This window comes from Prionailurus bengalensis, chromosome B2, assembly GCF_016509475.1.
Source record: "Prionailurus bengalensis isolate Pbe53 chromosome B2, Fcat_Pben_1.1_paternal_pri, whole genome shotgun sequence".
Lineage (NCBI taxonomy): Eukaryota > Metazoa > Chordata > Mammalia > Carnivora > Felidae > Prionailurus > Prionailurus bengalensis.
In genome coordinates, this window is record NC_057349.1 from 136,495,634 (window position 1) to 136,522,711 (window position 27,078).

General features: G+C 41.6%; 1 protein-coding gene across 1 annotated transcript in view; it reads left to right on the forward strand.

The window, feature by feature from the left end:
- Positions 1 to 907: 907 nt before the first annotated feature.
- The window catches only part of CCDC170 (coiled-coil domain containing 170), a 101,854-nt gene continuing 75,683 nt past the window's right edge, over positions 908 to 27,078 (forward strand). Inside the window, exon 1 of the mRNA XM_043592623.1 lies at positions 908 to 2,265. Coding sequence (XP_043448558.1) covers positions 2,182 to 2,265 — 84 coding nt within the window. The 5' untranslated portion in view covers positions 908 to 2,181. The remainder of the gene's footprint in view (positions 2,266 to 27,078) is intronic.

Below are 27,078 nucleotides of genomic sequence, written 5' to 3' on the forward strand. Positions count from 1 at the left end.
CCTCCCATCTAGTCAGTTAATGCATCCATCACCAATACTGACTTTTTTTTTTTAATTTTTTTCAACGTTTATTTATTTTTGCGACAGAGAGAGACAGAGCATGAACGGGGGAGGGGCAGAGAGAGAGGGAGACACAGAATCGGAAACAGGCTCCAGGCTCTGAGCAGTCAGCACGGAGCCCGACGCGGGGCTCGAACTCACGGACCGCGATATCGTGACCTGGCTGAAGTCGGACGCTTAACCGACTGCACCACCCAGGCGCCCCCTGACTTTTTTTTTTAAAGACTTTTATTTTAAGTAATCTTTACACCCAATGTAGGGCTTGAACCTGCAACCCCAAGGTCGAGACTCACACACTCTACCAACTGAGCCAGCCAGGCACCCCAACCAATGCTGACTTTTAAAAAGACTGTGGGAATTCAATCTTTTCATATCTTATGTTGTCATGAAGAAGAGTTACAAGGTTGACCACTGTGACCAGAATTAGACTTCATAAAATTGAATTCTGGAACAACTGGATGCTGGAGTTAATAGAGAAGGGACTTCCTCGGCTTGGTTCTCTGCCAGGTGACTTGGGGTTTCATCAACTATGTGTTTCCTCGGGCAGTGTATTTTTATTGAAAATTTAAGAACTGTGTAGCGATTCCACTGCAAGGAGAAACTGCACCTTGAAAACACGGTTATTACAAATTATACTATTATATTTTTATTTTTATTCAGAGAGAGAGAGCAAGCAGCAGAGAGGGGCAGAAGGAGAGAGAGAATCTTAAGCAGGTGGCAGGCTCAGTGTGGAGCTGGAGGGGTGGGGGGCTCTATGCCACAAACCTGGGATCATGACCTGAGCAGAAATCAAGAGTCGGATGCTCAACTGACTGAGCCACCCAGACTCCCACAAATTATACTATTAATAGATTTCTGAAAGCCTCAGTTTCCCTTAAGGATTTTTTTTCTAAATGGTGCTCAAGTGAAAGCCTTTTAAGTGATTATGGATTGGATGGGTGGCAAGGCTAACTGTAAAATCAAAAGCCATTGTCAAGGCCAAGAAATCCTCAGCCAATAATGGATGCATGCGGGATAACTGGATGGAATCCCAGAAGAGGTCCTATCTCTCTGATTTTATTTCATTTTAGAACAGCACAGAGGTCCGCCGAGGGCTTTCAAGTGAGGTGAGTGGGGCTCCATTTTTAAGCTCTGCTGCAAAGAGTGGAACCTTCCGCAGGATGCTCCCTTCTCTGTGCTTTAGGCCTGTGGTCTGGAGTCTGATCCTCATTCTGCCCCTGACCAGCTAGCTGTATACGCGTGAACAAGTTCTTTCATTTCCTTGTGATCGTTTCCTCATCTTAACAATGGATCATTCTAATGTCCACTTCATAATCTTGTTTTATTCGAGGAGATTTTTACCTCGAAAACACTTAGAATAGCTCTTGTAAGAACACTTCGGTATTTCATAACTAGAAGTTATGGCTGTTACTAATACTAATATTACTATTACTTACAGTTTCCTGCGGGGTTGTTGAGAAGGTTAAATGCAAGCACACTCACCAGGACGGGCTACTTACTTTGCAGAAACCAGTACAAAATGAAAATACAGGGGCCTGTGTTCCAAAATCGTTAAGAAGTCCAAGGCTGGAACAGCCAAACATTCAACCAAGCACGGGACCCTGCTGAGCATAGGGCCTGTACAAGCTCACAGGCTGCACGCCCCGGAAGCCGGCCTTGAAAGGAGCACAGCGTCTGCACACAGCAGGTGCTACATAAACGCTCTTCACCTTTGTGTCAGCATCCTCCTACACCTCCGGCGCGCCAGCGCCGTAACGTTGACCATACCACTGACCACTCGTTGTCACTTGTGCCTGCCCGGCAGAAGGACAAGACCTGGAATCACGCCCGTGGGGCAGCCCCACGGCGAAGACCCGGGACCCCCAGCCTTTTGGCGAGTGTCTGCCGCTCAACCAAGCGTAGGCCAGACGGGGCCGCCAGGGCCTCGGAGGCCGCCGCAGGACGCAGTCCGCAGGATCTGGGTCTGTCCCGCGGCCCCGAGCCGCATCTCCGAGGCCGCAGCCCCGCCCGCCGCCAGGGCCGGCGAGCGCCGCGGGCCCTCGTTTGCTAGTTGCCCGAGGAGACGCGCGCGCACGCGCACCCGCACCCTGCGCTCCGCGTCGCCTGCGCTCCGAGCGCGCCATGAGCCGCGGCCGCTCCTCCGGCTCCAGGCGCCTGGACCCGGCCGGCCACGCCGCCCGCAGCGCCTCGTCGCCCGCGCCCGAGGTACGGTCCCAGCCCGCCGGCCGCGCGCGGGGGTGGCCCCAGGCGGCCTCCCCGAACGCCGCGGAGCACCCGGGGGTGAGCGGCCGCGGGGCGCCCAGGCGCTCACATTTGCAAACTTCTTCCCAGGGCGTGGGTGCATCGTGGAGGGTCTGGCCCCGCCTTGGAAGTGGACTGCAACTGCCCGCGGCTGGCTGGGTAATTTTAGGAAGTTATGGGCGGGTCGTGAGTTTGTGAAGCGCGTCTGAGCTTTAGGTGGTACCAGTTTGCTTCTCTGTGTTTAAACGGGTGAAATTCTAAAGACCGCGCCTGTCGACCCTCCCCGACCGCCGCCCTCTTCGTTCATTTAACTTGCACTGCTTGCCTAGTGAGAAGTGATTCAGAGCAGTTTCTTCAAGCTCTGGTGTGGTAGAATTAATGACGGTCCTGAGCAACGTTGCTGGCCTTTTCGTTGCTAATCACCCTGTAAACAACCATTAAGTCGTCCTTGGATCTCCGTATTCAATTACTCTCAGGAGGTACTTAAGCACCGGGGACTTTGGGGCATCAGATGTGCAGTAACGCACGCACAAACGCGCACACACACTAAGTTAGGGCTGGCTCAGCCCGGGTTATCTCCTTTCACCTGGCATTAGGGTCATAGTGTGTTAGGCATAGGTGTTAGGCATAGTGTGTTAGGGGTGTTGCCAGGGACGGGGGAGGCATTGTGTTCCGCTGAATTGCTAACCTGAGAGTTGTCCTCAGCCTCACCCTACTGACCACAGAAATTCCTCTGGCGGGGGCACTCTTAGATTCAAAAATGGGGTGGATTCTCAAACATGTTATAGGAATTCTTCTAATACTCAGCACCTTTGAATGCTGCTTTACATCTGACCTATATTTCGATTTCTCTGATTCTTGGCTTCTTGTGGAAAATCAGTAACGTATTGTACAAATAAAACTGATTTTTTTCCACTTGACATTTTATCCCAATATGGAATCCTCTGTGAATTAAGTATGTTAGTCCGTGCATAAGTATGTAGCCTTTTTTTAATTATTATTATTTATATTTGTTTGGAAAAACGATTGAAAGTACGTTATAGACGTTATGGCCCTTCATCCCTGAATATTCTAGTAGGTATCTCCTAAGAGAAACACATTCTCTGACCAAAATACATTGATCATATTCAGGGTGTTTGACATTGCTACAGTAATTTTATCTAATATATGCTATCTACAAAAATTTTGCCAATTGTCCCAATAATGCCATTTACTGCAGCATACTTTTTCATTATCATGCATTGTATTTAGTTATGTGTCTTTAGTCTCTGTAAACCTTGAATAGTTCCCCAATCTTTTTGGCTTTGATGACACTGATATATATATTTTTTAATTTTCTTTAATGTTTATTTATTTTTGAGACAGAGAGAGACAGAGTATGAACAGGGGAAGGTCAGAGAGAGAGGGAGACACAGAATCTGAAGCAGGCTCCAGGCTCTGAGCTGTCAGCACAGAGCCTGATGCGGGGCTCAAACTCACGGACCGTGAGATCATGACCTGAGCCGAAGTCAGACGCTTACCTGACTGAGCCACCCAGGCGCCCCTGATGACACTGATATTTTTACAGAGTCTAGGTCACTTGTCTTGTAGAAAAAGTTTGTCTGATTGTTTTTCATTAGATTTTTGGTGGAAGAACTCTAAAGTGATGTGTTTCAGTGCATCACACCGGGAGGTACATGAGGTCACTTCGTCCCACTTTCGGTGGTCCTGATTGGTGGTGTTTGCCACAGTTTTCCACTGTAAAAGTGAAAAAAACAAAAGCTTTAGCAATAAATAAGTGATCATATTGCATAGTCTTCTTGGTTCGTATTGAGATTTTAAGGATAAATTTATCTGCCTACACAAAAGAAAATTTTTACCAAGCCTTTTATTTTTTTTATTTTTATTTTTATTAAAAAAATTTTTTTTTTCAATGTTTATTTATTTTTGGGACAGAGAGAGACAGAGCATGGATGGGGGAGGGGCAGAGAGAGAGGGAGACACAGAATCGGAAACAGGCTCCAGGCTCTGAGCCATCAGCCCAGAGCCTGACGCGGGGCTCGAACTCACGGACCGCGACATCGTGACCTGGCTGAAGTCGGACGCTTAACCGCTTAACCGACTGCGCCACCCAGGCGCCCCTACCAAGCCTTTTAATTGACCTGAAAGACGTAAATTTTATTGAGACTTAAAGTAGAAGCAGAAAGACCAGGATTGGTTACAGTTAATTTGTCAGTTTGCTAAATACTTCATCTGTGACAGTCATATAACTCAGGTAGGTGAGGCAAGAATTTCCCATTGTATAGATGTCGAAATGGCTTGCTCAATTAGCAGCTGAGGTAGCCGGGACTTAAATATCCTGCTTTTGACAGTTCAGTAGTACTTTTCCTACTACACCATCATGCACTGAAAAACAGACTAAATACAACAGTATGCAACTGTATGAGGAAGGAGAATACTGCCGAGGCTGAAGGTATTAGTTTTGAGTTCAGGCAGTTGTGAGTATATCGCTTACTACCTGTGATGCCATGAGCAAGAGAATTCCTTACGTCTCTAAACTTGAGTTTCTTCATCTGAAGCATGGTACCAGAGTATTTACCACATAGGATAGTTTTGGGATTTCACAGTTAATATATTTGATGCATCCAACAGAGTGACAGAATAAGTGCTTATTAATATGAGCCATTCTTATTCTATATAGCTTTTGGAATTGGCCTTGGCATCTGTATCACTACTGTCATCACTGATACCTCCATTAATGCCTCAGTCACCACCTCAACAATCAGTAATTGAGGATCCGTGTGAGATACTGAGGGTAAAAAAAAATGAATTTGAGGGGTGCCTGGGTGGCTCGGTCGGTTAAGTTTCCAACTTCAGCTCAGGTCGTGATCTCGTGGCTTGTGAGTTCCAGCCCCGCGTCGGGCTCTGTGCTGACAGCTCAGAGCCTGGAGCCTGCTTCAGCTTCTGTGTCTCCCTCTTTCTCTCTGCCCTTTCCTCACTGCTGCTTTGTCTCTCTTCCCCCATCAAACATAAATAAACATTAAAAACAATTTAAAAATGAATTTGACAGTTTTTGCTCTCAATGAAGAATCAAGAGTTCATAATCAAGAGAAACAAACACAAAAACAGTGATTTTTGTTGGTATCACCCATGAACCAAATTTAATGCTGCATTTTTCTCACGTTGGGTTTACCTCTAATGAAATCATCATCAGAGCTTTACTAGGTTAGAGAACGCGATGAATACTAAGAGTGATATTGTGTGACTTGAAGTATAACAGCTCAAGCATGGAAGACAGAAACATGCTTTGGGGAAATTTACAAATACAGCTTTAAGCAGAACAGTGTAACTTTGCCATGCATTTGAAATAAGGCATGGGAGCTGAAAAATGTTACCAAATTATTAAAATGATGTCAGTCAGCAAAAAGCTATAGCAATCATTTGGTAAAAAGTGATTGGATGTGGTATGAGAGGTCACAGACCTATGGTGGCTTTGCTTGGCCAGTGTTTTCACATACCTAGAAGACCTGAACCAAAGTTACGGCTCCAGTACACGCCGCTGTTGGGAATTTGAGCAAGTTTCTTTCCTCTCTGTAAAACAGATTAATTAGAATAACTGTCTGATGGGGTTGTTGAAGAAAATGTGAATAGCAGCACAGGTTACCTACAGCATTAGGTCCTCAAAGCAAAGGACTTGGAACTGGTCAAGTATAATTATGAAGGAAGTAAAGTCAGTTTTCCCTTTATTTCTCCAGTATTTCTACTTTTTTTTTAATATTAAAATTTTTAAAAAATGTTTATTTTTTGAAAGAGAGGGAGACAAAGCACGAGCTGGGGTGGGGCAGAGAGAAAGAGAGACACAGAATTGGAAGCAGGCTCCAGGCTCTGAGCTGTCAGCACAGAGCCTGATGCGGGGCTGGAACTCACGAACTGTGAGCTCATGACCTGAGCCAAAGTCGGATGCTTAACTGACTGAGCCACTCAGGTACCCCTCCACTATTTCCACTTAAAAAAAAATTTTTTTTTAAATGTCTATTTTTGAGAGAGAGAGCGAGCGAGAGTGAGCGAGCAAGGGAGGGGCAGAGAGAGAGGGAGACAGAGGATCCAAAGCAGGTCTGCACTGTCAGCACAGAGCTTGATGCAGGGCTCAAACTCACAAATTGTGAGATCGTGACCTGAGCCAAAGTTGGATGCTTAACTGACTGAGCCACCTAGACCCCCCTATGGAAGACATATAAACAAAAGTACATGGAAAAGTTGAAAACAGAGTCTATAAAAAAATTTATCAGGCAAAAAATAAGCAAGAGAAAGCTGATTAGATATAATGTACAAAATACTTTTAAGGCAAAAATGTACTACTGGAGGTAAAGGGAGTCACTATAATGATACAAATTATATCACTGTCTCACAATAATAAAAGTTTTCATTCAACAGGAAGTTGTAAGAATTGTAAAATGTATATGCAGCAACATGGCATCAAAACTTAGCATTCAAATATGTAAAACAAATATTGACAGAAGCAAAAATCTATAAGGAGCTATAGACAAATCCAAACTAGAGTAGAATTTTCCCCACATACCTCTGTTACCAGCTGAAATATCAACCAGGCAGAAATCGGTAAGAGGGCTATTAAAGGGCACCAGGGTGGCTCGGTTGAGTGATGGACTCTTGATTTTGGCTCAGGCAACGATCTCAGCTCAGGTCATGATCTTGCATTTTATGGGTTCTAGCCCGACGACGGGCTCTGCACTGACAACTTGGAGCCTGCTTGGAATTCTCTCTCTTCTTTCCTTTCTCTCAAAATAAATAAACTTAAAAAAAAAAAAAGGTAAATGATGACAATCTGATCATGGGAAAACATTAGACACACCCACCATCTGTATATCTAATTTTATTTTAACTACAACACTTAGTTTCTTCTGTTATCTAATCATTCTTTGACCACCTGGCTTTAGAATGCTGCATGAGAGAGAGCATTCGAAGGACAGGTAGGAGAGCTTTCTGAGCACCAAACACAGCAAGTTTTTCTTTGCGTATTTTTAAACGTGTGTGTATTTACTTAATGTTACCAAATACAAAGTGATGTATGTTTGAAACAGTTACGTTGACTAATTATAAAGACTCACTTTTTCTGCGTTCAAGGACAACTTAAAAATTTTTAATTGAGAAAGGGAGTAGCACTTGCTGCCCCAGGAATTCTTTATGCTGTGTACTTTACCCAAGGTTGTTTTTCTTTGTTTTGCTTCCAATTTTTTTTCCCCCCTTTAAAAATTGGCACTTTGGTGGCTTTGATCTAAGGTAGAGGACTTCAGAGGCATTGCTGACGAGGACCATACATACTCTTTCTTACTGATACCAGCATAACTACCAATTATGGCCGCTCTATCTACGTTTGGATAGTGCTTGAATAAAATATCTTAAATTTTGCTTATAAAAACAAATATATGAATTTTATTTCTGAGTGACTGAGTAACTTCCTTTTCATTGAATTAACTCTGTGATTTCCCTCTTGAATCTTCCCTGTTCACTTTGTACAGAAATGCATTTTCAGCATACTCGGGTCATTATAGCCTAACCTCAGTGTCAGTGCAAAGGGGAACAACTTTCAGACTGGACTGTAAGTGTCACATTTCCTCAGTCTCTTCCACTTCAGGGTAAAAGAAATGTATACTAGTGGAGAATACCAAAAAGGAAGTCTTGATGTTGACATCTTGTGAATGTTGGAAGTAAGCAAAAATGAGAAGTTGGGAGGAAATCTGAACCAGAAATAATCTGCTTAGTGAATCATGCATTGTGTTAGTCACCTATTTGGCAACTACCCATTGAGTCCCAAGCTCTCTGTTAGGCACAGAAGATACAGAGATTCTTTCCTTTAGCAGCTATAAAGAGAGGGTGTATTCTTTTTTCTTCTTAAAAAAGTTTTTTTTAATCTTTATTTTTGAGAGAGAGAGAGAGAGCGAGCATGGGGGAGGAACAGATAGAGAAGGAGATACAGGATCCAAAGCAGTCTCCAAGCTATGAGCTATCGACACAGAGCCTGATACGGGGCTCGAACCCACAAACTGTGAGATCATGACCTGAGCCGAAGTTGGACGCTTAAAGCAGGAGCTGTTTTAGATATGGCCCCACTTTTATAAAACTTATATTCTTGCGCAGGGAAACAGATAACAAAAAAAGTAAAAAAAAGTAGATAAGGTAATTTATGGTAAAACAAAAAACAGAATGCTAAATGCTTTAACAAGAAAATAAAGCAGGATAAACAGGATCAAAATTGGCTGAGGTGAAAGGATGGTTAGGGAGGGCTCCCCAAGGAGATGATGTCTGTGCTGAGTTGTGAATGACCCCAGGAAGGAATGTTCTCAGAAATCACAAGACCCTTAAGCAGGAATGAGAGCAATGCATTTAAAAAGAGCACAGCTTGGGGCGCCTGGGTGGCTCAGTCGCTTAAGTGTCCGACTTCAGCTCAGGGCATGATCTCACAGTCTGTGAGTTTGAGCCCTGTGTCGAGCTCTGTGCTGAGAGCTCAGAGCCTAGAGCGTGCTTCACATTCTGTGTCTCCCTCTCTCTCTGCCCCTTCCCTGCTCATGCTCCGTCTCTCTCTGTCTCAAAAATAAATAAACATTAAAAAAAAAATTAAAAAAAAATAAATTAAAAAAAAAAAGAGCCCAGCTTGTAGAATGTCCCTGATTTGGGGTATGTCCAGTGTTTCCTCATCATTGATTCAGCTTAATCATATTTGGAATTTATGCTAATTCTCTATGAGGGATGTGTTACTCAGTGTATCATGTTAGGAGCTGTATGTCAGTTTATCTTGTTATTGATGTTATGAAAGTTAAAGGAAGGCTGAGAACCTGTTACAGATCAAACAGACTGAAGGTGGTTGACAACACAGGTAATGTAGTCATAGCTGCTCCAAGGAATAGTATTGAGGCGATTAGTGAATAATTATGGTGTCATTGGTAAATTCCTTAAATTCACTGTTTTTTAAAGTTTATTTTTTGAGAAAGAGAGAGAGAGAGCATACAGAGAGAGAGAGAGAGAGAGAGAGAGAGAGAAAGAAAGAGAATCCCAAGCAGGCTCTGCACCATCAGCCCAGAGCCTGACGCGGGGCTCGAACTCACAAACCATGAGGTCATGACCTGAGCCTAAATGAAAAGTCTGATGCTTAACCAACTGAGCCACTCAGGCACCCCATAAATTTGACTATTTTATGCAAAGGACTATTCTTGCGCTTAGGAGATACATGCTGAAGTATTTGGGGTGAAGGGCCATGATGTTGGCAAATTACCCATGAATTAGCAATCATAACTGTAATAAACACATAGAGTAAGGAATAAGTCAAATGTGGCAAAATGTTCTCAGTTGGTGAATCCAAGTGAAGCATGTACTTGGATTTATTGGATTATTCTTGCAATAAGACTTAAAAAAGCGTGTGCCTGCAACAACTGGAGTTACAACAGAGAAAACCCTGTTTCCAGCTATTGGTCTCACAGTGTAGTTATGTAAACAATAAATGGTAATACGTAGAAGTTCAGAAAAGGGTGGAGGAAAGGGTTCCTGGAGTAAAAGGGTGCCCGGGCTCAGATAAGGATGTAGCAGGAAATAGAAACAAACAGTCACACAGGGTGCTCTTGGGGACCAGTGGCAAGGATGGAGGTGGGCAAGCTTTGCTGCTGGAGGTGGTGGGGAGATGATGTTGGCTTTGAAGTGCCGGCAGGACCTGCAGGTGATGGTCAGTAGACTGTTGGGAATGGGCATCTCTAGCTCCAGGTGCAGATTTGGGAACCAGCAGACACCGGAAGTTGTTGAAATCTCAGAAGGGCAGGAAGTTGGTCAGAGAGGGTATCTCCGGTGACAGAGGGTTGAGGACGGAAGTCCAGAGAATACCCAGGTAAAGAGTGGTGGAGGAGGATGAGCTACCAGAGGGACTGAGAGGGGAGGGCCGGGTAAATCAGAGGAGGGAGTGATGCAGAGGAGAGGTGAGGGAGATAGGAGTAAGGAGAGTTCAAGGAGAGCGTGCTCCGTGTGGCACATTGCCAAAGGGAGGTCAAGTCAGGCGAGGGGCAAAAGTGTTCCCTGGACTTGGTAGTCAGGGAAATCTTCTTGTAGGAAGTGAATTTTTTTTTTTTTTAAGGTTACTTATTTATTGAGAGAGAGGATCTCAAGCAGGCAGCATGCTGTCAGCCCAGAGCCCGACTCAGGGCTCAATCCCACAAACCGTGAGATCATGACTTGAGCTGGAGATGAAATCAAGAGTCAGATGCTTAACCAACTGAGCCTCACAGGTGCTCCCCAGGAAGTGAATTTTAAGCTCAGCTTCGGAAGGTAAGAGTCAGGGAGGCAAAGGATGGAGGGTGATGGTGGCGGATAAGTCTTCTTCACAGCACAAAGCATAGGCGACAGCAAGGGGAGAGGAGGACGCAAAGTCCACTCAGGCGGCTGCAGAAGGCCAGTGTGGCTGGAGTGTGGTTGGAGGAGACAGTGAGGTGAGAACAGTCATGGGCAGTAATGCTGGTGAAGTAGGCAAGGGTCAGAGCATACAAAACGTTTTATAAGAGTTTGGATTTTGTCCTAAAAGTGAGGGACACTACTGGAGAATTTGAAGTCTTGGGATATATTATTGAACATTTCTGCATTTTACAAAGATCCGTTTAGGGGGCACCTGGCTGGCTCAGTCAGTAGAGCATGTGACTCTTGATCTTAGGGTCCAGAGTTCAAGCCCCATGTTGGGCCAGAGCTTACTTAAAAAAACAAAAAACAAAAAACAAAAAACCAAATAAAACGATCCCTTTGGCCACAAATGGACTAGCACCTTGGTGTGGGGTGAGGGTGGGGATAAATCTCAGGCTGGGGAGACCCTCTGGAGGCTGTTGTGGTAATCTAGACTTGCACAGTAGGTATGCAGGTTGAAAGTGAATAGTGACTTAGGTTTGGAGATGTTGGAACTAGTTGGAGAGAGAGATTGTAAAGCATGGGTTTCTGGCTCACAGAACTGGGTGGGTGTTGGCTGCCGCTATTCACCGAGATGCAGAAAGAACAGGTTGGGGGAAAATAGCATGAGTTCAGTGTTAGACACGTTAGGGTGGGAGGTGTCTGTGTGCTATCCAGATTATGTCCGTTGGGCAGTTAGATGGAGATCCTGAACCTAATAGAGAGGTGTTGGGTGGGGACTGTCATATATTTGGGGCTCATAAGCACGTGGATGGTTTGTGAAGTCACAAATAAAGGAAGGCCAGAGAAATAAGAGGTTTTCTAGGGAGAAAATGAGGAGGAATTTTTAAATTAACATTGAATTTGACCATGTGATGATTGAAGGGGAGTAAATAGGAAAACTGAAAGGATCCAAGGGAGTAAATTCTTCCTGTTATAGGCACCTATTAAGAAATTGTTTACTCATCAATTTATTCATTTATTGAGCAAATATTTGTGAACCTCAGAAGAATATTAACCTTGGAGTAAAGAGACCTGGATATTATTGACTCTGAAATGAGCTGACTTTGTTATCTTGAGCACAGCACTTAATCACTCCAAGTCTGGTTTCTTTATGTCCATTTCCACTACAAGTTTTCTAAGAAATATTAATAAATGAATCATAACTTCCAAAATATTTTATAATAGAAACATATATAAAACAGTAAGTTGGAACTTATGGCATAGGTCAGCCCCAGAATTTGCTAAAGGTGAGACCTTATGAAAGTGTCCTCTTTGGTGTATTAATACTTGATCTGGGCTTTTCACTCAAGATAGTAGACTGTGCACATGTGCTTATGTCCGTTGCTTCTCTGAACCTCATTAAAAGAGAAGAAAAATAAAAAATGGCATCACTTGCCAACAGTGCTGGGAATAAGACCAGAATTTTTTTTTTTTTGACTGTTCTGGAAAATTACAAAGGCACTGGCGTCATCAGGTAAATCAGTGACGGAAAAGGCAACCAATGGAGGTAGAACTGTTCTTTCCAGAGACCTCTGGAAGCCTCCATGCTTGGAATTGCCAGATACGGATATGGATTAGGAAGTAGGAAGAAATCAGGAAGAAATAATTGATGAATGGAAACGTGGACCAACTAGTTCAATCCCCACAGCCCCGCAACTGCTTATACTTTGAATTCACCCGTTCCAGTCTGTGCAATTCAACTTGGAACCTGTTGTGCACTGAATGTTTGTGTCGCTCTCAAATTCACATGTTGAATACACAGTGAATTCACAAACTGAATACCCAGTTTGATGGTGTTTGGAGATGAGGCCATCAGAAGGTTAATTGGGTTTGGATGCAGTCATGAGGCTGGGCCCCCATGATGGGATTAGTGTCCTTATAGGAAGAGGAAGAGACTGGAGCTCTCTCTGCACTGTGAGGGCATTGCGGGAAGATGGCTATCTGCGAGCTAGGAAGGGAGTTCTCACCAGGAGCCAAATCAGCTGCACCTTGATCTTGGACTTCCCATCCTCCAGAACTGTGAGGTATAAACATGTGTAGTTGAAGCCACAGTCTGTGGTGATTTGTTACGGCAGCCCACGCAACCAGGAGTCAGTCTTTGCTAAAGTTAGCCTCACACCCAGCACTCCCCACTTCAGGCCACGGCCTTCCAAACAAATATGAAGTGTTATTATGATGGTACACAATGGATGGTGTTTTCAGGGCAGAAACTTTCTTTATAGGCAGGTTTCTCACAACATTTATCCCTAAAGCTTAATTGTATTAACCTGTGCCTTAAAGAAGTTACTTCTCTGGAGAAATAGTTTCTGCTGCTCAGATTTATACATCCTGGGCAATACCTAGTTACTCTGTTTCTATTGTTTTCTTGTTCACATATCAGGATTTTTTTTTTAGTTTTAACTTTTTTTTTTTTTTTGTATTTAGCAGAGGATAGATAGCTCTCTTCGTGAGTTCCTGAAGTACAGATACTACATACGTAGTGAGTATGAAGTTTGTATCTTTAGGTGGGCAAAGATGTTTTCTAATAACTTGGCTTAATCCAGGAGACACTGTTTCCTCTCTTTAGAAGAAAAATACCATCTTGTCAATTCAAAGGAATTTATTCCAATTGTTTTCCTCACTCCCTCTTTCCTGTACCGTAGGTGAGCTCAGTTTCTGCAGGTGGAGATGGGTGTGGTTTTGAATATCTTGGCACTGGGGGAAGAGCATTTGGGCTGAAGACCATCCTTTGCCTTCTCAGCTCCCGCTTCTTGGGGACTTGGACATGAGTCTCTGTTGATTCCCTGGGCTTTGCTCTGGCTTCTGAAGGTCCAGCTGTGCGGCGTGTTTTTGCTTTCCTTGGAAAAATGGGAAATGAAGGTATGGTCTTCCTTCCCTGCTTGAGGAGTGAGTGCAGGAGGCGGGGCTGCCCTGGGACCCCAAGGACACAGCAATCTATCATTGTTACTCATCCCACTCCCAGGAGCTAAGCAGCCTCACAGGGCTGGCCGTGCAGCTGACATTCATCTCCATGGGCAACACTGTGGGAACCTAGGGAGTTGGCTGGTGTTTTTATTATTCTCCCCACTCATCTCAGGTGTCAGGTCTCGAGATGGGCAACATCTAAGCGCTGGTCATGTCTCCTTCTTCCACGAACTGGAGCCACACATCCCCTTCCAGGTGGGGAAATGATTCTCCAGCCTGGTCTGTTCTCTCCTCTACAACTTATGGGAATAAATTTTGTGCTGTGAATCCTCAGGGCTTCATTATTTATATGCAAAGCTATGCTTTTGAAATTTTAAATGATTCTCTTTCAGAAAGCCCAGTTCTGAAAATCTGGAGCATTATAGCTCTTGAAAGCCTCTGTGCATCCTCTAGACGTGAACCTGAGCGACATGCCCATGGGCCCACCCATGGGCAGTATCTATTCACAGAGTATACTCTAAGCAATGGAATGAGTTGACTTGATGGAATTATCTGGAATTGACTATTAGAATTTTAGGGAATAGCTGCCAAAGCAATGATTATGGTTTTGGCCACATTGGCTGTTAAATTTTTTTTTTTTTCCTGATAGTAATTAACCAAGTATTTTAAGTCTTTTTTGGTTCATGATTTTAAAATCATGCCATCTGGGTAGAGAACAATGCTTATACTCCTGTTCATGAAGGCAGATGGGTAGGCTGGCACTTCCTTGAGAGCAATATTAAAGTTATTTCAGTGTATCCAAGTTTATGACATCAGGGAGATGAAACTGTAGAAGCACTGCCTAGAAAGCATTGATGAGTAATAGAAGAGGTAATACTAAGAGATGGGTAATCTTAATGGGTATCTTAAAATTGCTTGCTCCTTCTGTAGGTTGACACGAACTGCTGAGTACTGAAATGAAGTCCCACAAGAATTAAGGCTCCTCACGACAATTCTTGGTGTTAGGGAATTGCTCTTTTGGAAGATGGTGTAAATTGTATCTCAAGTCCCTTCTAAGGGAAATATTTCTGTTTGAATAAACAACTTATTCACGTTTGGAGGACACTACTCAGCATAGGAGCTAAAACAATACACCTTGAAAAATTTTTTCAATTTACAATAATTTATTAAGTGTTTTATAACAGACAGAGTGAAAAATCCCATTGGGAAGAGTTCTGGAATCTTTAACATGTGAAAAGATGTGTGTAAGATAATGATAAATAAAATATCCCATCAGGTTGTCAACAGAGATTTTTGTCTCCACCATTTCTCTCGCAGAAGCGATTCCATATGTGACTGTGTTTTCAAATCCGCATTCGTTAGCCTTGACAGCCACACCCAGTGTGTCGCGCGGAGCTCTATCCAATGAATGCTGAAAAACTGCTCGCACTCAGAATACTGCCCGAAGTTCATTAATTTGCCTGTGATTTTCCTTGCATCCAGCCCAGAGAAGTTATCTTGCTGACATAAACAGATTTAAAAAAGCTTCGTAGAACTTTATGTTGAACTAAACTCCTAGCTTCTAAATGGACTGGACCTGACCTGTACAACATTTATGAACTTGTAGATAGCAGAACGTATCTTCTAAAAAGTAATTAGAAAGTTTATGAATTTATTAAAGTTATAGCCTTTGAGCTTTAACCTTACTATGAAAAGGCATCTCATTACTACAGCGAAGAGATTTTCAGACAGCAATATTGGGAGTGTGAAAATAATTCAGTTTAGGGAGAAATGATTGCTTCAACATTTAACCAGATATGGATTTAACCATATATGTTCCATATATGGGACAACGTGGGCTGTGGAGTCAGACAGTCTTGGTTTATGAACATTGTACACAGCCATTCATTCCATCCCTTATTCATTCTATAGTATTTAACTGATACCCAGTTACTGGGGACACAGTGGTAAACAAAACAGGCGTTTTACTGCCTCTGTGGACCTCATAGTCTAGTGGGGGAAGTAGATAGGAAATAAATAATCGTATAATTAAATAATAGTTACAACTGGTGATTACATGAAGGCTAAGTGCTGGGTGCCATGAAATCAAATACCACAAGGAGTAATTTAGATTGAGGCTCGGAAGGCCAATTGGAGGACTGGAAGCCGGCCATAATGTGGTTGGGTAGAGCGAACCAGAGTAAGAGAGGTTGAGGGAGAAGGGTAGGGAGGGGGAGGAGAGGAGCCAGAAAAATGAAGCTGTAAGGTTTGATCAAAATTTTTGTCCTTTTTGAATCTAAATTTATTTTTTATAGAATGTGGATAGTAGTAACTTCTTCATGTAATTGCTCTCGGAATTAAATAGCATTATACTTAAGTAATGCTTAATACAGACCTAGCATAATAAGTATTTACTACCTAGTGACTGTAAATATTAATAATAATACCCTTCTGGAGTTTAAATTCAGGTGTGGTGATAATATCCACCTTAAAAATGGAAATAAGAGGGGCTGGTAGTTGCTTAAAGAGCTTCAGGGAAAAGTTCCACATTTATGCTAATTTTAGAAATGAGTTGTTTATTACAGTCACAACTGAGGGAAAAAGGAAAACAAAACATCTTAATGTTTTCTAATTAATGAGTGAATTTAAGTGACATATCAGCGAGGTTACAGAATATAGATACTGAAGTTATAGATAGTTGATTAATGTAATTTCCTGTAATATACATCTAGTATATAAAAGCTTGAGATCACGCTTGGCTGTTTCTCAGGGCCTGACAAGCTTCTGAAGGCAGGATGAGTTAAAGAAATAATTGCAAACTTACTAGTTAAGATATTTTCATAACAAGATTCAGAAAGATTACAAATTAAGTAGGAATGGACCTTCATCCTAACAAGGATTAACACATAATTTTGGTTCCTTCAAGATAAGCATTTAAAAATATTTTATACTTTTATCCTTATCTAATAATATGTGGATGGATAATTCATGGCCTTTCCTCCCCAGTGTATCTTGGTCAACTATCTCCTCTCGTCTCCAGCTTCTTCTAAAGCTCATGTCTCTGTTCTGGGTTGGTCTCTAGCCAAGGCTAATTTAAAAAAATAAGAGATTTACTACTTTCTATTTTTACAAGAAGTGAGTGAAATTCCACCTAAACTTCTTCTAAGGGGCCATTGTTTAGCCCTAGTAAAGTGTTATTATAAATCAGTAAATAAGTTCATCTAGGTTTTTTTTTTTGTATTTTTATTTAATTTATTTTTTAAAAATTTACATCCAAGTTAGTTAGCATATAGTGCAACAATGATTTCAGGAGTAGATTCCTTAATGCCCCTTACCCATTTGGCCCATCCCCACTCCCACAACCCCTCCAGTAACCCTCTGTTCTCCATATGTAAGAGTCTCTTATGTTTCATCCCCTCCCTGTTTTTATGTTATTTTTGCTTCCCTTCCCTTCCGTTCATCTGTTTTGTTTCTTAAAATCCTCATGTGAATGAAGTCATATGATAATTGTCTTTCTCTGACTAATTTCACTTAGCATAATACCCTCTAGTTCCATCCACGTAGTTGCAAATGACAAGATTTCATTCTTTTTGATTGCTGACTAATACTCCATTGTATATATATATACCACAGCTTCTTTATCCATTCATCCATCGATGGACATTTGGGCTCTTTCCATACTTTGGGTATTGTTGATAGTGCTGGTATGAACATGGGGGTGCATGTATCCCTTTGAAACAGCATACCTGTATCCCTTGGATAAATATCTAGTAGTACAATTGCTGGGTCATAGGGTAGTTCTATTTTTAATTTTTCAAGGAACCTCCATACTGTTGTCTAGAGTGACTGCACCAGTTTGCATTCCCACCAGCAGTGCAAAAGAGATCCTCTTTCTCCACATCCTCGCCAACATCTGTTGTTGCCTGAGTTGTTAATGTTAGCTGTTCTGACAGGTGTGAGATGGTATTCTCATTGTGGTTTTGATTTGTATTTCCCTGATGATGAGTGATGTTGAGCATTTTTTCATGTGTCTGTTGGCCCTCTGAATGTCTTCTTTGGAGAAGTGTCTATTCATGTCTTTTGCCCATTTCTTCACTGGATTATTTGTTTTTTTGGGTGTTGAGTTTGATAAGTTCTCTGTAGATTTTGGATACTAACCCTTTATCTGATATGTCATTTGCAAATATCTTCTCCCATCCTGTCAGTTGCCGTTTAGTTTTGCTGATTGTTCCCTTTGCTGTGCAGAAGTTTTTATTTTGATGAGATCCCAATAGTTCATTTTTGCTTTTGTTTCCCTTGCCTCTGGAGACGTGTTGAGTAAGAAGTTGCGGTAGTCAAGGTCAAAGAGGTTTTTGCCTGCTTTCTCCTCAAGGATTTTGATGGCTTCCTGTCTTACATTTAGGTCTCTCATCCATTTTGAGTTTATTTTTGTGTCTGGTGTAAGAAAGTGGTCTAGGTTCATTTTTCTGCATGTTGCCGTCCAGTTTTCCCAGCACCACTTGCTGAAGAGACTGTCTTTATTCTGTTGGATCTTCTTTCCTGCTTTGTCAAAGATTAGTTGCCCATGTGTTTGTGGGTCCATTTCTGGGTTCTCTATTCCATTGATCTGAGCGTCTGTTCTTATGCCAGTACCATACTGTCTTGATGATTACAGCTTTGTAATACGTCTTGAAGTCCGGGATTGTGATGCCTCCTACTTTGATTTTCCTTTTCCAAGATTGTTTTGACTATTTGGGGTCTTTTCTGGTTCCATACAAATTTTAGGATTGTTTGTTCTAGCTCTGTGAAGGATGCTGGTGTTATTTTGATAGGTATTGCATGGAATATGCAGATTGCTTTGGGTAGTATTGACATTTTAACAATATGGAGCATGGAATATTTTTCCATTTTTTGGTGTCTTCAATTTCTTTCATAAGCTTCCTATAGTTTTCAGTGTATAGATTTTTCACCTCTTTGGCTAGATTTATTCCTAGGTATTTTATGGTTTCTGGTGTCATCTAGGTATTTTTATGTTTGATAGGCTACCCTTAGAGATGTGAACAAAGAGAAGAAGCCTTGCCTTTCTCTTTGTCTGTTTACTCCTCCATCCATTCATTTATTCAACAGATATTGAGTAGATATCCATTCAGTAGATGTTTATGGAGGTGTTCATCATATCCTAGGAAAGGTACATGGTGCTAAGGATACAAATATAATTGATTTCTAGATTCTGCCTTGAAACCCACAACCTTGTAGCCAAATCATTCATTCATTCATTTATTAATACTGTATATGTATTTCACAAGTGCCTACTCTGTGCCTGGCACTGTTGTAGACACTGGGGACGCAGTGCTGAAAAACAGACATAGGGTCTGCCCTGGTGGAGCTTTCATTCAAGTGGTGTATCTAAAAATGAATGTAGAAGGTAAGGGCTCTGTTCCCCAAACTGGCCTGGTGGCTGTGTGGGGTGCACAAAATTATTTAGGAAAGTTTTAGGAAGAAAATATTTCAATTTTTATTTATTTTAATCTCATTTTACTTTATTTATATTTTGTGTATATTTGGTAATGTACTTAATCGGTATAGTACTTTATATCATTTATGTGTAATAAATATTTAAATTTGTTCCATCAATTCATACTGATAGGTTACATAAACAAAAACATTTGCAGACCCCCGGAGGAAAGTATGGATTTAGCATTAGATAGCCTTACAAGTTTGAAGTCAGTTTCCATCACTCGCTATTTGTGGGTCCTTGGGCAGGCCAGAGCTCTGCATCCTTTGTCAGAAGTGTTGTCAGGATTGACTGCAATAGTGTTAGTGGAGTGCTCATATTATGTCTGTTTATATCAAGTCCTCAACAAAGTGATAACTGATGTTACCATTGTTATTATTCATGTGATAAATAAATGCAGGCATCTTCAAAGTGATACAGAAACATCTGAGAAGGAACTAGTTAAGCTGTCACCCTAGTGCCATGAAATTATTATAATAGATAATTGCTGGGAATATAAGTTGGTGCTACTTCATACGCAATATGTACCCAAATCCTTAAATTTGTAATTTACATTGACCCAATTATTTTCCTTCCAGGAATTTATCCTAAGGGAAAAATCAGAAATTCTAACAGATTTATAATAGTGACAGATAGGAGAGAGAATTAAATGCCCAGATAAAAAATAGTCAGGTTTAATTACAACTTTATGATGGAATATCGTGCAGCTTTCAGTATTTTTATTTTTTATTTACCTTTTTAATGTTTTATTTATTTTTGAGAGAGAGAGAGAGAGACAGAGTGTGAGCAGGGGAAGGGAAGAGAGAAAGGGAGACACAGAATCGGAAGCAGGCTCCAGGCTCTGAGCCGTCAGCACAGTGCCCGATGCAGGGCTTGAACCCACGGACCGGACCATGAGATCATGACCTGAGCTGAAGTCAGACACTTACCTGACTGAGCCACCCAGGTGCCCCCAGCTTTTAATATTTTAAAAAAATACTTGGGGAAACATTATATTTAGTGATGGATGTAGGATACAAAATTACAGTTTTAGTGTAATCCCAATTACATTTTTTTTTTAAAAGCACACAGTTTAATTAAATGGTGTTGGGAAAACTAGACAGCTACATGCAAAGGAATGAAAACAGACCACTTTCTTACACCATACACAAAAATAAACTCCAAATGGATAAAAGACCTACAGGTAAGACTTGAATCCATAAAACTTCTAAAAGTAAACATAGGTAGTAATCTCTTGGACATCGGCCTTAGCTACATATTTATGGATATGTCTCTGCAGGCACAAGAAACAAAAGCAAAAATAAACTATTGAGACTACACCAGATTAAGCTCTCGTACAGCAAAGGAAACTACTAACAAAATGAAAAAGCAACCTACTAAAAGGGAGAAGATATTTTTAAATGACATATTGGTTAAAAGGTTAGCATCCAAAATATATAAAGAACTTATACAACTCAACACCAAAAAAACAAATAATCTAAGAAATGGGCAGAAGACATACAGATATTTCTCCAAAGAAGACACACAGATGGCCAACAGACACACGAAAAGATGCTCAACATCACTCTTCATCAGTGAAATGCAAATCAAAACTACAAGAAGATCACCTCACACCTGTCAGAATGGCTAAAATAAAAAATACAAAAAACCCACAAGTGTTAGCAAGGAAGTGGAGCAAAGGAAACTCTCTTGTACTGTTGGTGGGAATATAAATTGGTGCAGCCACTGTGGAAAATAGTATGAAGGTTACTCAAGAAATTAAAAATAGAACTACCCTATGACCTAGGAATCATACTACTGGGTATTTACCCAAAGAATACAAAAACATGAATTCAAAAGGATCTATGCACCACATGTGCATTATTGCAGCATTATTTATAATAGCCAAATTATAGAAGCAGCCTGTGTCTATTGATAGATGAATGGATAAAGAAGATGTGGTACATATAAAGTGGGATATTATTCAGCCATCAAAAAGAATGAAATCTTGACACTTGCAACAGTATAGATGGAGCTAGAAAATATAGCACTAAGTATGTCAGAGAAAAACAGATACCTTATGATTTCACTCATATGTGGAATTTAAGAAACAAAACAAACAATGGAAAAAAAAGACAAACCAAAAAAGAGTCTCTTAATTACAGAGAACAAACAGATGGTCACCAGAGGGTAGGTGGGTGGGGGATGGGGATGGGTGAAATGGGTGAAGGGCATTAACCGAACACTTATTGTGGAGCGCCTGGCTGGCTCAGTTGGTGGAGCATGTGACTCCTGATCTCAGGTTGTGAGGTCAAGCCCCACATTGAGTGTAGAGATCGCTTAAAATTAAAATCTAAAACAAACACAAAAAAGAGTATACCAGGAGCACCTGGGTGGCTCAGTCAGTTAAGTGTCCGACTCTGGCTCAGGTCATGATCTCACGGTTCATGAGTTCAAACTCTGCATCGGGCTCTCTGCTGTCAGTGCAGAGCTTGCTTCGGATCCTCTGTCTCCCTCTCTCTGCTTCTCCCCACTCTCTCTTTCTCTCTCTGCCCCTCCCTAGCTCACATGCACTCCCTCTCTCTTTCTCAAAGACGAATAAACGTTAAAACATTTTTTTGAACATTTATTCATTTTTGAGAGTGAGAGAGACAGAGCATGAGTGGGGCAGGGGCAGAGAGAGGGAGACACAGAATCCAAAGCAGGCTTCAGGCTCCAAGCTGTCAGCAAAGAGCCTGATGCGGGGCTTGAACGCATTGACTGTGAGATCATGACCTGAGCTGAAGTTGGATGCTTAACTGACTGAGCCACCCAGGCGCCCCAAATAAACATTTTTCAAAAAATTTTAAAAAAGTGTACTTACCATGGTGAGCATTGAGTAATGTATAGAATTGTTGAATCACTATATTGTACACTTGAAACTAATATAATACTGTCTATTAACTATACTGGAATAAAAAATAAAGAAAAAACCCTTCTAATTCAATATCTCTATTGAAAAAAAATACAGTATTCCAAAATACCCTTAATACTCGTGCTCTGTTAAAAGAAATTGAGTCTTCTTTTCATTGGATAAGGCAGAGCTGCGATTAGAAAAACTGAGATGTTGGGGCTCCTGGGTGGCTCAGTCGGTTAAGTGTCCAACTTCAGCTCAGGTCATGATCTTGCGGTTCATGGGTTCAAGCCCTGCGTAGGGCTCTGTGCTGACAGCTCAGAGCCTGGAGCTCGCTTCAGATTCTGTGTCTCCCTCTCTCTCTCTGCCCCTTCCCTGCTCATGCTCTATGTATCAAAAATTAAACAAACATTAAAAATTAAAAAAAAAACAACCTGAGAGGTCAAACCTTTGGGAGATTTGCTTTAAGTACTAATCCTGATGTAATTCTAAGATGTATGTATATATATATATCATCCTGATGTAATTCTAAAAAAAACCCCATATACAGCATGTGTGTGTGTGTGCATGTATGTAAATCCCAGCTGACTCACTGAGCCAGGGACTGTTTCCATTCACTCTTTGTAACAATTCACAGGTAGGAACTGTTGTTATTTCCTCACCTGAAAATGAGGCAATTAAGGCCTGAAAAGGAAATTCTACAGCCAAATAAACAACTGGTAGTAGATCTAGGGGCAATGGTTGCCTTTCTCTGGTGTATGAGTTAAAACGTACATCTAGGTAGGTTTATTGAATGGACGTTGTAAAATGATCCTGCCAGTGTGGGAGGCACTTTGGCACACAGCCTACGAGTGCAATTCTCCTTTCAATTCTATGTGAGTGTTCACAGTTTGTGGTGTCCATCAGTATAGGACATGGTCAAGTATAGTATGTCCATAAGATGGGAATCTAAAAAGCATTTAAAAGAACGGAACTATCTGTTTAGGGCAACGTGAATAGATATCAAAAACATACTGTTTAAAAAAATATTTTTTAACGTTTATTTTTGAGAGAGAGAGAGAGTGTGCGTGTGTGCAAGTGGGGGAGGGGCAGAGAGAGGGGGAGATAGGGAATCCGAAGCAGACTCCAGGCTCTGAGCTGTCAGCACAGAGCCTGATGTGGGGCTCCAACTCACAAACCACGAGATAATGACCTGAGCCAAAGTCAGACACTCAACTGACTGAGCCACCCAGGCACCCCAAAAACATACTGTTTCTAAAATAAAGTAAATGAGAGCAAAACTAACAGATGTCATTTATGTTTAAAAACATATGTTATATAAGGGGCGCCTGGGTGGCTCAGTCGGTTGAGTATCCGACTTCGGCTCAGGTCACGATCTCGCGGTCTGTGAGTTTGAGCCCCGCGTCGGGCTCTGGGCTGATGGCTCAGAGCCTGGAGTCTGCTTCCGATTCTGTGTCTCCCTCTCTCTCTGCCCCTCCCCTGTTCATTCTCTGCCTCTCTCTGTCTCAAAAATAAATAAACGTTAAAAAAATATATGTTATATAAGATATATCTTTTTAGGTATAAGTAAAAATGCAAAAAGATATTTCTTTAATGGTCTGAAGAATACTTACCAAACTTATCTAATAATTACCTCTGGAGTGGAGGAAGAGGTCAAAATAAGAGGTCATGGAGAAAGGAAATTGTAGCTACATTTGTCATCTTCTAATTTCTTAAAAGTGGCTATTAATTTTAATGTTAAAATTAATTTCTTAATTAAGTCAAAGACAACTGAAAGCAGTGTGTTTAAAGAGTGCAGTTTACTAGGTTCTCAACTGTCACATCCTAATCTTCAGACTTAAGAAACTGAGTACTGTGTTTCTGCATTCCTTCCTGGCTGTGGAGTCCACAGGAAACCCCAAATTTGAACCTCTGCATGCACAAAGAAGGCAGAGGCAGAAAGAAGAATCGTTGAGTTCCCAGCAATACTTGGAATGAGTTTGTTAAGCAGCTACAACGTTTTGACTACATTTGGGACAGGAAATTCACATGAAAAGAAATAGAATATAATAGAATAGAATATAAATAGAATATATTATATAATAGAATATAATAGAATATAAATAGAATATAAATAATATTATGGCCAGAATAGTGTCTTCAAGGATTAAAAAGAAGAGAATTCAATGATTTTTAATGTTTTCATTAACTGTAAAAAGATCTCCAACTAATAAAGGACAAGCCCAGAGAAGGAAAGTGACCTAAAATAGCTTGTGTATTGCACTAAGTGCTTTCTCTTCCAAGGTGGCTGGCTCTTAACTCGGCCCAAACAAAACCCAATAAAAACGATGCTGCGTCATCACTTCTAGTAATATTGTTCTGTAAAAAGGAAGCCGCAAAGTCCAGCCTACACACTCCTGATGGTAACAAAGCCTCCACAGAGGCCTGCCTTGTAAATATATATATATATATATTTAAAAAAAAAAGAAAATGGCAGGAAAATGTTAGCAATAGACAATCCCTCCAGCTTTCACTGTCAAAAGAATTCAAATCAGGTTTCACCTTCCTGTAAGAGTCCCTGCAAGGAGACGAAGCAAGATCCACAATTAAGTTTTTAGAATTCATTTTTCTCTGTTTTGTGTCCAGGATGGATTGGATTAATGGCCGATTTCAAACCTTGAACCTCAGTGCTTAGCAACTCTCGTTGCTTAATGAAGAGGCGAAGGATGTCTTTGGCACGCTCAGTAGGACAGACTGAAGTGAGAAGACTCCCATTTCGGGAGCTCTTTCTTCTGAAACAGGGAGCCTGTTTATAATCTGTATAACCTGGGCTGGCTCCAGCTCCCCAGGACCTGCATCCCATCCTCCATGCAGGCCCCCCAGGGGCACAGCAGGAGGCGGTTGGGGAAGATGGAAGGAGGGATCAGAGCCAAGGAAGAAAACCAACTAGTGGACAGCATATTCACCTTAATAGCAGTTTCTTCACTCTTCTCTTATTTGCGATTTAGAAGTCTTCCTAACCCATTGTTCCTCCAATTTTCTGCAGAACCTGACCAATCAGAACTCCCACTGACCACTGCTGTCTTTCAGCTATCCTCCCTCGCAGCCTAGGCTTTCACTTCACGGCACTTAACACAATGGCAAGCGATAAATTATGTGTGTAATTACGTATTTCATGTCCCCCTCCCTCAGAAGACTGTGATGTTTGCTAAGCTGTCCTTAGCACCTACTCAGGACCTCACAATGAAAACGCTCAATAATTATTTGTGGAATAAGTGAATGAATGGATGGAGGACTGTTCTTACTAATACTTTGGTCCTCCCATTTGATTCACTCCAGATCTTGTCCAGTTTTCATCTGCTATTCCGGATTCCATCAGCTGATTGACTTCTACTGAGCCCCCTGCTCCAGCAGTGGGCTGGTTTAGGAAGCCCACAGATTCTTCCACCATGCCCCATTTCAGCCTATCCTTCTCCAGTAGCATTAACAAACCAAAAACCATGGATGTATGTGTGTGAGAACCCCAAGAGAAGAGTTGCCTTCCTTTTGACTCTGTGGGTGTTCTGAAACATACTCCCCAGTAGCTGAATAGCTTCTATACCATGGCAGGATCATAAACTAAAAGCAAATCCCCATCCTTCTAGTGTTTCCCATAATCTTTGCAGGTTACCAAAGGTCTAGATCTCAGAGAACTTCTAACTTCCATCCAAAGTTTCAGGTTCGTTCGTTCGTTCGTTCCTTCCTTTCTTTTTCTTTCTTTCTTTCTTTCTTTCTTTCTTTCTTTCTTTCTTTCTTTCTTTCTTTCTTTCTTTCTTTCTTTCTTTCTAACAGAGCGTGAGCATGCATGAGTGGGGGAGGGAGGCAAAGGGGCAGAGAGAAAGAGAGAGAGAGTGAGAGAGGGAATTCCAAGCAGGCTCCACACTCAGCATGGAGCCCGATGTTGGCCTCTATCCATGACCCTGGGATCATGACGTGATCTGAAATCAAGAGTCTGACGCTGAACTGACTGAGCCACCCAGGTGCCCCTCAGGTTTATTTCTTATCCAATGTTGAAAAAATGAAAAAGAAAAGAAAGTAAGTAAATGACAGTAAAGAAGTATGGAAAGAGGGAAAAAAAATCAGAGGATGTGAAAGCGTATCATGCACGTGCTGTTGGTGCTGTGCGCTTGTAGGAAGTGGACCACAGTTTGACTTAGGTCTTCCAAGAGCATCAGCAGGAGTCGTACAATTTACTCGGACCACAAGGTAAAGCATACAAGTTGCCTGGTAACAGCACACCTATTCACTGTGGGAAACCATTTCAAATTTCAAAACCCATGAAACAATGCAAGCATGATGTGAGCCCTTGTTCAGTAAAAGCACTTGTATAGTAGAGTCAAAACGATGGGGTCCAAGTTAGACACCTGTCTGAGGTTCTGGCTTGTCAAGGATTATTTTCAAGTAGAGCATAGCATGAATGAATGCACATTCTTCAGCTGAGCCTCTGAATGCCATTTGACAACATTAATTTAGTTAATATCAGAAACGTATTTCTGAACTTCTTATCTGGGTATTAAGACTACATTCCTCATCATCTGGATCCAGCCTCCTGCTGAGACTAGTGAAGAATGTCCTATTACTTTAGGGTAGAGGGCTCCTCTATCTAACTCCAGCTTACCAAGCCCTCAAATGTCATATATGTAATGTATGTAATAATTGTAAGGCATTTCAACATTAGGCTTCAAAATGGAGTTGCCAAAGCTTCATCTGAAAATAAATGTAGGCGGATGCAGTCGCCTCCTGGCTGATCTCCCTTTCTCCTATCTCCCTTTGTACTGATCTAACCTTTTCAGTGCCACAAAGGAGACACAGTGACATGCAGACCTGATCAGGTCCCTCCCGCTGTGCAAAAGCTATTCACTTAGATAAGGTGAGGAATAAACAGACTCCTTAAGTCAGCCAAATCACTTTACCAGTGTCTAATATCTAGACAAAACTTCAGTCACATGGAAAAATTAGATTGGTCTAAACTAGCCATGTATCTTGAAGCATAACTGTTTCATGCCCCTGGTGCCTTCCACCTCCTTCCCAGGCTCCTTCTTCACATGACAAGAGTTGGAATTAGCTTTTCTGTGAAGCTTTCGTGTGACACCAAGGC